The sequence below is a fragment of the Ictidomys tridecemlineatus genome, chromosome 12 (genome assembly GCF_052094955.1).
Source record: "Ictidomys tridecemlineatus isolate mIctTri1 chromosome 12, mIctTri1.hap1, whole genome shotgun sequence".
Classification (NCBI taxonomy): domain Eukaryota; kingdom Metazoa; phylum Chordata; class Mammalia; order Rodentia; family Sciuridae; genus Ictidomys; species Ictidomys tridecemlineatus.
In genome coordinates, this window is record NC_135488.1 from 77,578,974 (window position 1) to 77,595,622 (window position 16,649).

Below are 16,649 nucleotides of genomic sequence, written 5' to 3' on the forward strand. Positions count from 1 at the left end.
GCGTCTGTTCCAGAAAGTTCCAAAAACTAAATACCCTGAGGCCAAAGAGTCTGAAAATCTCCAGTCCAAATGAATTAGAGTATTATTTCACTCTATGGTATCCTCACTTTTGGAATATGAATAACTGCTCAACCTGTAGTCCTGGTTAGCTATGAGGATAAGAAGTGGATTAAGTATAAGAAATGAATTAAGGCACTGAGAATTTTACAAAGTGCTGTCACTGCTAAAAATTCTGACACTGTCTGCCTAAGAGGGTGGAAATGGGTGGAAATGGTGACTATCTCCAAGTCATGATCCCTAGTCTCCTAGGTCTCTGTCTACAAATTTATTTCTAATGGCAAAAGAAGAGGAGTACAAGGTATTCACACATAACTAAGAATTATGGTTCACTGGTTGGTTTTTCCCTTTCTACTAATATTTTTGTTGCTCTGTTCAAGATATAAGGCAATGGGCCTGATCCCGTTTATGTTATGGACTTTATCAAGGACACAATCTTCTTGGTATAAAAAAATTACAGGCCTTCAAAGGTGAACAATTTACTCCTTACCTACAAGATGTGAACATATTGGCAACAAAAATAAACAACCAAACTGATTCCTATCCTTGTAATCTTTAGTGAGTTGTTTTTTTTTTTTTTTTTTTTTTTTTTAGTTGTAGATAGGCACAATACCCTTATTTTACATTTATTTATGTGGAGCTGAAGTTCAAACCCAGTATCCCATGCACATGGGCAAGCACTCTACCATGGAGCCACAACCCTAGCTCTTTAAAAAGTTTTTAGCTACTTTTAAAACATTAAAAAAATAATAATAAGGGTTGGGGTTATGACTCAGTGGGAGAGCGCTCGCCTCACGAGTGCAAGACCCTGGGTTCGATCCTCAGCACCACATAAAAATAAATAAATAAAGATATTGTGTCCAATTACAACTAAAAAAATAAAATATTTTAAAAAATAAAAACGAGTAAACAGTTTTGTTAGGTTAAACATTAATAGGCAAAAATAAAAGAAAAAAAAGTTGAGAGGCGGGGAAAAAAGTCTGGTTAAAAAAATTGTGTTTTTGTAAGCCACAAATCATGGTAATTTTAGCCTAGGCTCTCAAACAAGTTTCACTTCAAGAAAACAAATCAAAATGCAATAAATGACTGGCCTGTCTGCCCTCCCCCTGCGGGCCTGACGCCCACATCACAAACCACCTTCTTTTGTAATCATCATGGTTTTGAGTGGGGGGTTTCTTTACTTGTCTAGTTTGACCTATAGCCTCAAAGAAATTGAGGCAGTAGCATTTACATGTTCAGATAACAAACAGCAGGGACAGAACTCAGTTTAGACGAGATGGGACTTCACTATCTTGTAAAGTCCCTGTTTTTGAACAGAGAGGCAGTGAGAGAAAACGTTGGCTCCATTTTTACTCCAGCTCAAACACAATTCTGTCAGTGGGCTAATAATAGGGCAAGGTACAATCATGGCCCCTTGCCTGTGGTCAGAGGTGCACAGGTCTGTCTACAGAAAGACCTGCTATAGATGTCAAGTTATGGGGTGGAGATCAAGTTAAAAATAAGGTTTTCTGGCAGCCCTGCCAACCACCAGCATCATATTTTCCTGGTGATGTCAGTGCAGATGTGGGGCCCTATCCCTGGGCGTCAGGTCTTGGCTCAGCGGCACCACTACCTATGGAACTACATGTGCTCTGGTATAAAATATGGCATCTATTTTCAAACTAAGGCGAGACAAAACCTGTCGGGTCAGTCACAGAGACTGGATTAAGTTTCTCTGGTTTAAGGTGTATAAATAAAAGTCACATCAGCAAGGGCTGCAGCCACTCTGGGAAACAGAATGGGGACAGTTTTTACTGCAGGCTGGTAACTTCCCTGCCCTAAATGGAGGGTGAATTCATCAGATACTCTGTTCCCAAAGAGACAAAATACCAGCTTTTCCTCTACCCCCAGAATAAAAAGGGTACAGGGAAGAAAACAAACATCAGAAGCCACTGAATTCAATTCTTGCCACCTTGAAATGAAAGCTCAATTTTCCAGAGAATCAATAAGATACAAATTTAGAAATTATTCCATGATCTCATGTAGGATGCAGATTCATCCTCAAGCCAACATTCAAGTCTGGCTCTTCAATTTCCAGCACTGTGCCTTGTTTAACAGGGACACCAGCCAGGATCTTTCTGACCAAAGGTAGCAACTCACAAATTACCAGAATGAGGCTGCTTTATTGTAGTTCAGGAATGTCACCCAGACTCAGAATGTGAAACTGGGGCTTTCCCCAAAGCATTTGCCTCACACACAAAATTCTCCTTCACAAAAATATCATTAGTTGTAGAATTCAACAGTAGACAAGCTCACACTTGAGTTTTCAATAATATTTTCCTATCTATGGTGCAAGACACTACCATTTCCACTTACCAGTCTCTCTCCAGAGAGGACCTCCAGCAACTTGATGAGCATCCGTCCATCTCGAAGGTCAGTGTACAGGTCTGTGATCCGGCAGGACACTCGGGCAAGGTGAGAGTTGACCCACTTGGTGAAGGTCTTCTTTTGCACGGCTTCACGCTCATCTGCAAGAGGACAGCTCACCATCAACCACAGCACCAGCACCAGCAGGTACACGCCAGCAGGGCCACAAAGCCCAGCCAAAGTAGTGTCAACCAAACCAAATTCCAACAGAACCTCTGTCTTAACTGCAGTCATTACTCTGAGAATACAAAACGGGACAATCCTTGAACACGTGAGCCTCTAGGCATGTTGTCAGCAGAATATCTTTTACTTCCTTTCCTCCCATCCCTGCTCAAAAGGCATCGGGATGTAGTAGATGATGAAGGGTGTGGGGGGGTGTATTTGAAGTTCTGCCCATACTGTAATATTTGACTGGTAGAGTTTCTAGTGACACGTTAAGCTACTATTCCCCCAGTAAGTATAGGGAAACACATAACATGTGAAAGAATGTGGGATAGAAGCTCAGGAACAGCAAAAAACTGCTTCCTTGTGTACAAAGGCTTAGGCAACACCTGACAAGATAAGTTTACTCATGACCTTGATTGGCAATGGTTCTTTCTTTCACAAGTTCAGTCACATGCTCTGTGGACAAGAGAGAAAGGGGCAGGCAACAAAAAGGAGTACAAAGAGATCCAGCCAAGCATGAGGAGAACAGAGACTGAGCCCAGGGCCTCAAGAAAGGAGCAGTGAGATCTTGGTGGCTCAAGTGTCCTCTTCTACAAACTAGTGGGTTCCAACTTCCAACTTCAACCATCTATTGAAAAGTATCGTAATTGTGTGTGCAAGTTATTTAGGAAAGGAACAACATTAACTTTTTCAAGTATTGGTGATGCCAGTTTTCTTCAGTTTGAACCATAAAACAGCCAGGAGCAGTGGCACATGCCTATAATCCCAGTGGCTTGGGAGGCTGAGGCAGGAGGATTGTGGGTTCAAAGCCAGCCTCAGCAAAATTGAGGCACTAAGCAACTCAGTGGGACCCTGTCTCTAAATAAAATACAAAATAGGGCTGAGTATATGGCTCAGCGGTCGAGTGCCCCTGAGTTCAATCCCTAGTATTGAAAAACAAAACAACAAAATTAAACATAAAAAACTATAGACACTTAAGCCCAGAACTGAACCTTTACAACCCATACAAATAGGTTTCCAAACTCCTTGCCTCTGTAGAATTTTCTAAGTGAGGCAGCTGAAGAACTTCAACAGACATCCACAGAGGGTGTTCCTAGACTTACCCATTCATCCTCCCTGACTGTTTGCTACAGAACTATTCTACTTTCCTGCCCCTAGAGTAGCTATTATTTCTAATTCCACCTGAATCCAAATCCTGCTTTCCTCCTAGGGCGAACCCAAACACAGAGATGTTTACGCATGACTCTACAAAAGGAATGGAAAACTCAACAATTCCTATGCATTTCAAAATTATTGGGTGACAACTAAAAAGCTACTCTCACTAGATGGGCATATGCCCAGGGGCCTGAGGGGACTGGGTTGCCAGGCTGGTCACAGGGTCAGCAAATAGTCTGGTATTTAAGGTCTGCCTGAAAGCTTTGCTGAGGGCTCCAGCAACACCACCTGAGAGAGGCAGTGAGGCAGAGACAACAGTGGATGAACATTTACTAATGTCAACGTAGCAGGCAAGCCAGAGGAAGCGAGTGGGGCGCCTGCCAAGACAGCAGGCCACAGCTTCTGTTGTTCCAGCTTCTCCCCTAAAGGTTCAGTCCCTCTAGATGGAAAGGGGGCCTTTCCCCAGAGACAAAGGCCAATCAGAAACAAAGGATCAAGATAGGCAAAATGGGGAGAGTGAGAAAAAGGCAGAAGGGGCTCACTGCAGCCCAGGAAAGGAGCTGCCCCAGTTGCAGCATGACAGAACTGTTCATGAGAAGGCATGTTCATTATTAACTGCACAATCATGAGAGATGGTAACTTTACCACCTCAGTGACATGGGGAGCTGCATTTTTGGGGGGTTTAGATTGGCTGCTTTGAAAGAACAGGTCCAGAGTAGAATGAAAACAAAGATTTCCTAAGCCTTTGCTAGGGACATTTCACAGATGGTCTCCACCCAGGAGGCAAGTAACTCCCCATTCAGATGCATTTAGGGCCAACTAATTTCTTATTTTAATTGTAATATCCATTATGTACTACACTAGGTTGGAAAATGTCTTTAATAAAACCCTTGATGGGTATCTGAGGCTGTTAATGAAGGGTTTGGGGCTCAAAGTCACTGCCGCACCCAGCCTATTAAAGGAGCAAGATCAAAATGAAAACCCGTTTGTATTACAGCATTTCTAAATAAACAAGTACAAAATGTGTTCCTCAGCCAACTGTCACTCCTTTGAGTGAATCTCACATTAAAGTAGCATTCCTGGCTTTTTTCAGGTTCTTATAAGAGAATTCCAAGGATTTGCTTCAGACTCCAGTAAACACACTCCCTCAGCATTCAGCCCCATATCACCCAATCCCAACCCTGCCCCCATGAAGAAGCAAACAGAGGGGTCAAGGGTAGGAGCAGAGACTGAGCTGAAACTAAACAGACCAGGATCTGTGCAAGGAGGACCCAGAAACTCTAGGAAGAAGAGAGGAAAGACAATGAGGAAAAGAAACTAAGAACATGAAAGAAACAGAGCTAGCACTGCATTCCCGTCCTTCCCTTCCTTCTCCTCGCAGGTTGAGAAGCAAGAGAATGCTAGAAAAACCACAGGGTCTCGGTCTCGGCTCCTCGGGTTCACACCACCGCACTGGAAAAGGCATGAAGAATCTGCCCAGGAACAGGACCAGATCAACACCCTTATGACACACCAGAGGCAGGAAACTCAGTCAGCAGAGACTCACAAAGCCTGGCCAGCTAGCTGCCCTCTCACAGAAGGCTTGGTGAATGACAAACACTTCTAAAGCAGGAGGAGGGAGAGAGAAGGGAAAATCTATCCTGTGGCCCAGTTGAGGATGAGGCTCCCAGGGTCCTTCCACCCTTCTTAGGAAGGCACAATATCAACCTCTCACATCCAGCAAGGCTGGGGGAGGTAGGCCAGAAGCTGCAGAGAAACAGAAGGGCCTTGGCATATGCAATGTGAGGCAACCCAGAGGAGGATTTCCAAGCTCAAGCTGCTGTTGCCTTCCTGAGCTGTAGGAGACAGTAGAGGAAGCAGCGCAGGGAAGAGGCCCAACTTCCAATCCTATGAGCATGGAGCAGCTGTGGTGATGTGGAAAGGAGTCCTTACAAGCTCATACGGATCTGATTGCTTAGACCAGAGATTCTCTATGGGGGCAATTTCAACACCTCACCGTCTTCTCCACTGGGACATCTGGCAATGGCTACAGATATTTTTGCTGATCATGACTGGGGAAGGGGATAGGAGCTACAGGCATCTAGTAGGGAGAGGCCAGGGTACTGATAATATCTTACACAGAACAATGGGCTTGCACCAATTGGAGTGGGTATTCATGGTGTCTCAGATGCACTCCCAAGATGCCAGAGTCAGGGTGTTATTCATTCATCATTCTGTTGCCCACATTATAAGCTTTTTGACACTGATGGTTTACATATCCGCCATGGCAGCAGGACATTCTCTGCTTTCAGACTCACTCATTCCAAAAAGCAGAGAAGCAGGAGCATGGCTGGGAGAATTGGGCAGCTCTGGTCTGGGACAGTGTGATGGTAGGCATTCCTGTCCTCTATGCCATTTCAATTCTTTTCAGGGGCTATTATCAAGTCAACTCATGCCTGTCTCTCCCCTCAGTGGGAGGAACATATTGAGGCACTACACATGGCCAAGAAGGGTGAAGTTAGAAAGGAGGATCCTGATGCTGCTCTGAAAATAAACTTCCCAGAAACAAATTCTACCAACTTGTCCCTGCAGATCTGAGAACCTAGCAACCAGAAGTAATTCCCAGTATTATAAGACCAAGTCAGGTTGTAGTTAAATCCACAAACCCGGAGATAAACTAGCCAACTACTGGTCAATGAGGACTACCAAGAGGTAGATCAGGAAACTCATCCTCAAATGAATGACAACATTTACATCAGTTTCTGATCCCTGAAGGAGAGAGAAGTGTAAGTGACATTAAAGTATTGGTACTCTTTCCAGAAAACAATTGTTCAGGTACACCTGCAATAACACTGTTGTGCATCAGGAAAGCAATTTATACTTCCTCAAAGCTCACTAGGACCTCATATATCAACTGTCAGGGAAGTGAAACCCATCAGTTATCTCCAGCAAAGCCAGAGGCTGAATGAGTACCACCAGACTGCATTGGTAGGGCTGCCACATGCTCGGGTGCTCTTGGGTATTGCTCTATCTTTTCCATTCTTCAGTCACATAAAGGGATGTGCAGCTATACCTTCTCTTCAAAGTGCCAAGATTCGCTGTTCTTTGTTATCTAGTTTCTGATAAAAGAAAACTTGAAATTTTCAGAAAGTGTCTTTAAAAGGGGGGATATTTAGAACAGAGAAGCATAGTTGATTTATGGTTAGGCCAAAATGCTGTGGATATCCTGTTTATTATAATCATCCTCTCTAGAAGCATATCATCTACTACTTTTCTTTTTAGGGAACGACCATTATTGATATTGGAAAGTTGTAATGCTTCAATATTTATTTATTTTGAAGAATGTGTTACACCTGAAAAAATGAACACTATGTTAGCATGAATCAAGTTACAGAACACAGCAAGAGCTTTGATGAATGGACAGGTATTGTGCTTTGGAAACTATTGGGCAGCATCTTCCTGCAATACCCTGCGCAAAGAGTGCTAAACACAAGCATGTTCACCACAAGCCACAGTTCTGGCTATCAAAGAAACCAGAGCTAGGGACAAAGAAAGGCCTAAAGGCATGTAGCATCCTGGGAAAAAAGTTAGGGAGAAACAGAGAGTAATCTCAGTTGACTCTAATGCATTATTCTCTCAAAGACTGAATTTATATGTAACTCAAGTCTTTTACTTTGCAAGTAGTCTAAACCTGTAAGTATAACACAAGAATATATTATATCAAGTTCCTCTTTAACTGTGCTAAGAAAATCCCTGTTCTAAGTAAGAGATGGCAATCATGTGCAAGTTTTGCTTTTGCACAGATGAAGTTAGGTGTAGGCTTGGGTTAAAACAGCAAAGGAATTATAAGAATGGAAGCTGAGAAGAAATCAAGGGAGATATAAAAGCAATCATCTTACAAACATATTCCCATGACTGGGAATATGGCTATTTAAAGCTGACTAATCGGAAATTGTATTAAAATAAACCTCAACATTACAAAGTACATACTATACGCAGAACTCTATTCTAAGATAAGATCTCTTGAACTCAGTGAACTAAAAGTCTAACTAGGAAAACAAAACAAAAAGTTAAGAGATAACATGATTTGTGAACAACCAATAAAAAAAAACTAAAAAAAAAAAAAAGAGATAACATGAAGATATTGCAGAGAAGCATAGGATCAACTGCAAAGTGAATGACTTTGACAACAAATTTTTCGAGTGTTTGGAAAAAAGTGCTCAACAATTAAGATGGTTTTAGGTCCCACCACCATTAATTACTAAGGTCCCCTGCCATGAGCCTCTCTCCTCACTCTAACCCCTCTAAAACATCACTGTCATAGTCATCCTCCCTAAACAGCAGCTTTTCAAAGCTGCACTACTGCACTAAAACCCTCATGATCCTCAGCCTTCAAGAGATTATCTAAACCTCCAAGCCTGGCATCCAGAAGGTCTTGAGCATTCTCTCCTAAGGCACCAGCTTCATCTGGGACACTTCCTGACACACCCTCTGGGTATTCCCACCCAACAGGGTCTTGCTCATGCTTTAAACTCTGAGTATGCACATTTTTTCCCTTCACCTTTACTTACACCATTCTTCTAACCTGGAAGGCCCTTTCTCTTCTCTCACTTTCTTTAATATCCAGGCCAAGATTCGCTCTCCCAGCAGGCCTGGCAATCACCATTCAATGGGATACGGTCTCTCATCTTTTTATTAGGTATCCAGTGTCCTAGCTCCTCCATTAGCCTGCAGCTGCCTCAGGGACAGGTGCTCAATTCTACAGTTGTTTAGAGCCTTAACATACACCAAGAAGGAAGTGGACACACAACAAATAGCTATCTGTTGAACCTATCAGCAAACCTCCAGTGCCCAGACAGGAGGTTCTCAATATGCTGTTAGTGTTCCTCCAGAAATTAAAGGTGATGGTGGTGGGGGTGCTGCTGTAGAATGTCCCAATCATATAAATAGAAGACCCTGAGCACTTAAATGTCAACATTGCACAAATCAATAACATTTGAAAATTGAATTTTTTATGTAATTGTTTCTAAATGTCTGTAATATGATGAAAATGCGAGTTTGTGGTACTGTATTTCAGATTAAAGAGTTTGACAGATTTTGTTTCATTTGGGGGCAACTGCCACCACATAATTACACAGTAAAGTTGCAAAATACACAAGGGTATAACTACAACGTTACTTTAACATGACAAAATAAACAACTGAATTGTCACAAGACTTAATTATCAATTTTAGTAATTTATCCATTAAAGCTCAATTCATGAGTTGTTAAAAAGAAAAAAAAAAGGAATCCTAATTCAAAACAAAAGAATACAGTGAATACACAGTGGGGTGGAGTCCTCATATGTGCCTTAGCATGAAAAAATAAATAAGCCATTTCCCTGGAGAAGCATGCAAAACACACAGAGCAGGAAACAGGAAACAGGCAACTGGCTGTATTGATAATAGAGAATCAAACTATTATCTTGAGGCAGCAAGAGGAAGGAAACTAATCTTTGGACTGAAGGCCTCCCTGTGACGGATTAGTCTAGGAGCCCTTAATTCATGTTTCCTAATTTATATATAAATAGAACTTGAGTTAAAATATTTTTCCTAACGGTTTAACAGGCTTCATGAATAAAACACACGTAAACATCTGTCTAAATGCATGTGCCCCAAATAGCAATTCTCTCCTAATATTTACAGTCTGTTGTGCAGACTACGGAACTACAAATTCCATATAGCTCTGCACCTATCATTTGCAGCAGCTGAACAGCCCTTGCTTGTAGCTTATAGTTTGTGTGTTGAGCAACATTACTCCAATTCTGCCAAGGTGGAAACTGAGGCACAGCAAGGGAAACATGAGAGGACACCTGGGGTCCTGCCTCCCTGTCAGCCATACTTGAAGGTGAGCCCTTAAAGTCATAATCCATAAGAAAGGAAGGCTATGGAAGGGGCTGAGGTTTGGTGAGGATTCTTCTGAAAACGACTTAAGATAAGAGCTAGAGTAAGAACCATTGTGGATTAATAAGTCATGTAAAATGTGAAAACCAGGAGGAGAAAGTAAAGGCCTTCTAGACACAGAAGTGGAACCCCACAGAGAATTGCTATTTGGTGCACATGCATTTAGACAGATTTTTTTAAAAATCTTTTTTTAGCTATGCATGGACCCAATATCTTTATTTTGTTTATTTATTTTTATGTGGTCCTCAGGATTGAACCCAGTGCCTCACATGTGTGAGGCAAGCATTCTGCCACTGAGCCATAGACAGATGTTTATGTGTGTTTTATCCATGAAACCCATTTTTAAAAAAAATAGACACTGTTCATTAAAAATGAGTGGCACACTTCAAAACTGCTTCCACATACAGGTAGCCATGTGATGAGCCTGCTAATCTGTTACTGTCCATCTCTGTTGAACAGGGCAGGAGGAAGCAGCTTGGAATTGCAGCCAGGGAGAATCTGGACAATGGATGAAATGAGCCCATGTCTGCTCCTATGCACTGATGGATGCTGTGTTTGGATCTTCACTAGCTTTACCTTGTTTATTAAAAGATTTTTAAAGAAACGAGACACAGAAAAATTTTGGTGACTCACTTGAGGGTATTCTGCTAGCAAAGATACATCCAGCATTAGAATCCACATCTATCTGAACTCTAAGAATATCAAAGCCCCATCAGCCCCAACACCCCACCCTGCCTGAGGAAAATAAGATATTACCTCCCCCAAACAAGGAAAAATCATAACCATTCATCTCAGGACAATTTCTTATGATTTAAAAGATAAATTTTTAAAAGGAGCCTGCAAACTTCAGCCTATAGCCTAGTTTTATATAATCTGAGAGCTAGAATGTCTTCTAATAAATTTTGAGACTATGTAGCCTGCAAAGCCTAACTTAGCTACCCTCTGGCCCTTTACAGAAAAAAAGTTTGTCATTTTGTGGTTTAAAATATGTTCTCAGTATCACTAGTAGCACAGCCCATTTGTCAGACTCCACTTTCAAATAAAAATCAGCTTAGAGCCAGGCATGGTGGCACAGCAGCTCGGAAGGCTGAGGCAGGAGGATTGTGAGTTCAAAGCCAGCCTCAGCAACTTAGCAAGGCACTTAGCAACTCAGCAAGGCCCTGTCTCTAAATAAAATATTAAAAAAGTCTGAGGATGTAGCTCAGTGATTAGCACCCCTGGATTCAATCCTCAGTAACCCCCCCACAAAAAATTCAGCTTAGCAAATGTGCACTGAGTGCTCACTGTGAAAAAAAAAGGTACCATACCAGGTACTGATTTAACCTCCTCTGGTAAGCATGTTGCCAGACTGGTGTTCAGTAGCAGCATGCTTTTTTTGGTACTGGGGATTGAAACCAGGGGCACTTTACTACCTAGCTACATCCCCAGCACTTTTTATTTTTTGAGAGACAGCCTCATTAAATTGCCCAGGTTGGCCTTCAACTTGTGATCTCCTCCTTCAGTCTCCTGAGTCACTGGAATTTCAAGCATGTGTCACTGTATCTAGCATAGCATGACTTTTTAAAAGTTATGTTTCTAGGACTTTGCCCAGAGGTCCAGCCAGGCAGCGGGTAAACATAGGACCCCTTTCTCTCCCCAGAACCTCATCTTACCATGACATTAACAGGATGAATAATGTGCTACGCCACCTATAGTACTCAAGGCTGCACCTTCACATTCTGAGGACGAGGAAGGGTCCTGGACTTAGGACTGAATTTCTCAACTTCCCACTGCTCTGCACATGCTGCAGGCTACTTTGCTGGGTTCTTACTTTGATGGACACTGCATTCACTATAACCTTTCCTCCCCCAATCCTCCCTGGAAGACAGCAAATTGAAGGTAACTTGTAATATCCTTAACGTTAGAAAAAAGTTGCAACTAAACCATAACTGTAACTGTAATTATTAAACTTATATAATAGAATGTTATAATGTAAAATACTACAAAGTAATTAGAAAGGAATTGTTTTTATTAATTCTTTTTTTCCTTTGAATAAATTTTTATTTATTTATTTAGCTGTGATTTTGCTATGTTGCCCAGGCTGGCTCTGAACTCCCGATCTTCCTGCCTCAGCCTTCCAAGTAGTTGGAATTACGGGTTTGTGCCACCATCCTAGCTAAGGAAAGAGATTTGTTAAGGGCAACAACCATATTAGGTACACTAAATATAAAACCCCATAAAAGTTGTTTCATGGTAACACATGGAGTGGGATGTTTGTGTAGCATTTTTCTAAGCAACTACTAATGAGGCAGTAAATGTTACACTAAACCAGTCTATCATGGGGCGCACAAATTCACTGGTTAAAATCCTCTATAGTCATGCATGGCTTAATGCTAAGGATTATGTTCCAAGAAATATGTCCTTGGGCAACTGTGTCATCGTGTGAATACCACAGAATGTACTTTTAGACAAGCCCTGACGGTCTGCATCCACTGTACAACTAGGCTATATAGTATAGCTACCATCGTGTATGCAGTCTAGAGCTGACATAAATGTTATGCAGAGCATGACTGTCCTTCATTTTTCAGGGCTAATGATAGACTGGCTTTTATTGTAGAAGCTTTGGTAATAAGAGACATTTTAAATTTACTATGTTTCCTTTCCATGCAATGTACTAAGGTGGGGGAGGTAGCCATACCATTCTGTGAACCATGTGGTTGTTCTAAAAACCAGAGCAGGTACCCTGACTCCTGCTTATGATTTTTATCCTTCTCCAGGTCTCCAGAATTCCTAAAGTCAAAATAATTAGGGTCAACAGTGCAGGGAAGAAAAACAAAACTTTCTTTCACATACTAAGGACACACAAACATCAGACTTAAGGACACAGACACATCAGATACAAGAGGATTCTGCTCTACTTCAACATTTCTGCAGATTCCCAGATAGGCTGAGGCTGCCACTGAGATAACTGCACCAGACATAGGAGCTGCCTTAGCAGTTCCAACAGTTCTAATTAATGAGGATGTCAAAGTTAACTGTAATTCACAGACTCCAAAGGAGTAAGGCCCCAGGGACTTTTTTTTTTTTTTCAAACCAGAGAGATGGAAACAAAAAATAAAAAAATAAAGGGCCATTACACAAAGTTGTCTACTTTCTCATGGTAGTATATCATCTACTAAAATAATCACTCTCTCAATAAAGTAATGATGGAAATTCTCATTTAAAATAACCTAAGATTTCACAGAAGTCCTCCAAATAGGGTTACATGTGAAAATTTACTCTGCAGAGGATCAGCATTGTGGAATAAAGAAAGACACAGCAACGAAAAGTTATCACTTCCAACTACAAATTACAACAAAAGTCCACTTAGTGAGAAGAAGAATTACATTTTAAAATAAATGGACATAAACAGAAAAAAAATTTCAAATTGACTTCTGTTTTAATGAACTGTATACAATTTAGTCAACAAAATGCCTTTGGCTGGTGATCATGACCCATCGTAGAAACTATCAGGATTGAAACAATAGACTGATAACTAAGAGTGTCTCAACTTCAATGCCAAACACCAAAAATCACAGTTGTCTAAGCAAGTAAGCCATAGACTTCATGTGTGTTTGGGGAGGAGAAGGGTGAGGTGTCCAAACCATACCTGGATTTCAAAAATAACAAATGATTATGACAAGACTAAAAAGCAAAATGTATAATTATACAATGGTGATTTACTTCCTTGATCTAAACTAAGAAATTTTAGCACTATTTTCCAAGTGATATCCTAGAGTGCATCAAACCGATCTTTCATCTTTCACAGAGTGTTCTTCATTGAGAGTAATTTACTGAATAATAGGCTCTAAACCAATCCACAACTACATATTTAACTCAGTCAACTAAGCCACTAACTGAAAAATTCTTCCATGTAGAATAATAAATGTTATAAATGCTAAAACCTAACAATCATAAAGGCATTCTGTCATTTTTTTTTCCATCCTGGGTTAATTAGTGAGCCAATGAGCAAACATTTACTTAGTAACTAGTATGAAGACACTAGGAAGGGCACCAAAAACATCTTTCCTTCCAAAGTTAAGGAGCAAGGCTGGGGGTGTAACTCAGTGGTAGAGGGCTTGCCTGGCATTCACAAGGCCCTGGATCAATATCTAGCACCTCAAAAAAGCAAAAAAAAAAAAAAAAAAAAAAAAAAATTTCCAAATCCTTGAGAATTCATAGAACTAGGTAAGTAATATACATTCTTATCTGCCATTAAGATAACTTAAAATGAAAAAGAAAGTTATTATATATAGTGCCAGATTCTGAAAAGAGTCCTAACTTCTTTTATAGCTTTCCTTAATCTCACCCATTCTATAAATGGTTGCACAAGCTTTTGAAGACAAACAGTACAGAGTTTTGGCAGGCAGATCCTATAAACATACAATGTACACTGCCTTGTTTTAATAAAGGCCAGAAAAACTGGAGGTAGAAATGACCTTATATCCAACCCCCTATGACAACTTAGTCAACAAGTAGGGTGGCAGGACAGTTGACTGTTTATACTAGTATTTTGTTTTGTTTTTGTTTTTAATAAAAACCTATTTTTCATTATTGGAAACACTAATCAAAGCTTCAAGTCCACCTTTATAGAAGCCCACTTTTACAGAATGTATGACCAGGGTCATACCACATCTTACTTAAAATTGGTCCTCTACACCTAAATTAATTTTTTTCATACACACACACACACACGTCTGAATGAAAGGGGGGTTCTGATGTTTTATTTCTTTTAGATATATAAACCCACTGCTCAACTTTTTTGCTTCCACAAAAGAGAACACAGATCTTTACAATGTCCTTGAGTGTGTACCCACTGCAGGCCTCCTTACCCCACTTCCCCCTTCCCCACACACAAAGCTTATCTCTACAAAGTCAGGTGCTTCAAACAGGTGTGGGGACCTAGCTGTTTATAGTTCTGCCAGTTTGGGGGTGGGGTGGGAGAGAGTAAACCAACTTTGTCAGGGTAGGAGTATTATTGCCTGGGTAGACTACTGCTCTACTGATTTGTTCTTCAGGGGCATTTTATTGTTTAATGAATACCTTAGCTGTTTCTCCTCAACAGCCTCTATAAAGATAATAATCTTACATCTGAGTGGGAAGGGCCAGAGGCTCAAAGACATTCTGCTGGAGATGCAGACAGAGGCTATACTTTCAGGACTACGGGAAGTAGGTGAAAATAAACTCCATTTCTTAACTGAAAGATAAGTCCTTTCCCTTATAGAAGGCTCAGAGAAGAAGCACACGCTTATGTGGTTGCTGGAATATCAATATAAAAATTTAGAACATGTATTTCCTCCACCTTCCAGTCACACCTACAGATATTTCCCTTCTAGAAATATGTGCACTCCTGATCTTTAAAACAATTGCACAAACGAATAGCAACAGGCACATTGGCGTAAGCCTGTAATTCCAACAGTTCAGGAGGCTGAAGCAGGAGGATTTTGAGTTCAAAGCTAGCCTCAGCAAAAGTGAAGCACTAAGTGACTCCGTGAGATCCTGTCTCTAAAATACAAAAAAAAATAGGGCTGGGAATTTATCAGTGACTGAGTGCCCCTGAGTTCAATCCCCTGATATCCCACCCCTCAAAAAAAAAAAAAAAGCAACAATAGCAAAACAGAAAAGACTAGAACTAAAGATATATTAATAAGTTAGCTAATGAAAATATGGCCATCCATCTAAAAGAATAATATGCGAGCATTAAAAAGAATAAGAGAAACCTGCAGTACATTGGCTCTCTGGCCATCTATACTACTGAAGGTAGAGTCCTTTAAGTAGTGTATATATTTAGTGGGATTCCAAAAATATTTTAATGTGAGTTACTCCATTAAAAGGTATGGAAGGATATTTTCTAAATTATTAACCAAAATTATCTCAAAGGAGTAGAAGCAAAGAAAGGAGGCATTTCCACTTGTGTATTACTGTACTGTTTGTTGGCATTTTTTCCTCTGTTAAACTAAGCAATCCCAATTTTGAAAAATTTAAAGGGCATTTCCATTTGAGGAGAAACATATAATTCATCTTTACTGGATGAAAGAAACTGAGATTCCCATCAGGTCTGAGACTGATGGGAAGGAGTACAAAGGGCACTCACTGGAGAAGGAATTCTCGCTGACCGCGAAAGGTCATATGTGAACTGCTGTCTTCAATGAGAACTCTAAAATAAATAAAACACCACCCTGAATTTTCATATTTTTCTACTGAATAATAATAAATCAATATTTAACCTTTTACAACATTCATATGCATAATAAGGTAAACAAATACTAATACTTCCTTTTAATAGGGGATTGAGGACATTGTAATAATAATAAGTGACATTCACTGAGGCCTAGAGAATGCTGAAGGAGTAGTTTTCAACCATGTTTGCATCAAGAAGTACATGAGAAGCTCAGAGGTCACATACCTTCTCACCTGCATGTTGAGCAGAAAAACTCTCATTTTAATCCTTTATTTACTAATGTTCCACCTCAGATTTTATCTAGATTTTATCTACAGGAAAATCAAATTCCATTCTTAAAATGTTTTGTTTTTAAATTGTTGTATTAAGCAAGGAGAACTAAAGATAGGTACAGTAGTTTCCAGTTTAATGAGACACTAACTTCATCAACAGGTAATTTATGGCATAGAACAGATGGCAAAAAGAGAGGGCCATACAAAGCACTGTGGGATACTGACCAGAGGTGAAATCAAGGGGTCAAAGCTTCAGAGCTGAGTTCTGAGTCCCAAACAACAGCAGGGATAAGACCAGAGCCCAGTGGGGGTGGATCTACCAATGCTTGAGCTATACAGGTGGGAAGCACTCTGTACATGATCCCAAATGATGGGAGAATTAAGTCATCTCTCACATCCACCCCGACATAGTGTGCGTTTACTGAGTGAGAACCAGGGCCAGGCACTCCTGGAAGCACTTCACTAAGACTCATT

General features: G+C 40.6%; 1 protein-coding gene across 4 annotated transcripts in view; it reads right to left on the bottom strand.

Moving 5' to 3' along the window:
• Positions 1-16,649, bottom strand: part of Sptbn1 (spectrin beta, non-erythrocytic 1) — a 188,633-nt gene that overhangs the window by 64,532 nt on the left and 107,452 nt on the right. For all 4 annotated transcript variants that reach the window (XM_078029174.1, XM_021724271.3, XM_005322004.5 and 1 more), the window contains one exon: positions 2,413-2,564. In XM_078029174.1, coding sequence (XP_077885300.1) covers positions 2,413-2,564 — 152 coding nt within the window. The remainder of the gene's footprint in view (positions 1-2,412; positions 2,565-16,649) is intronic.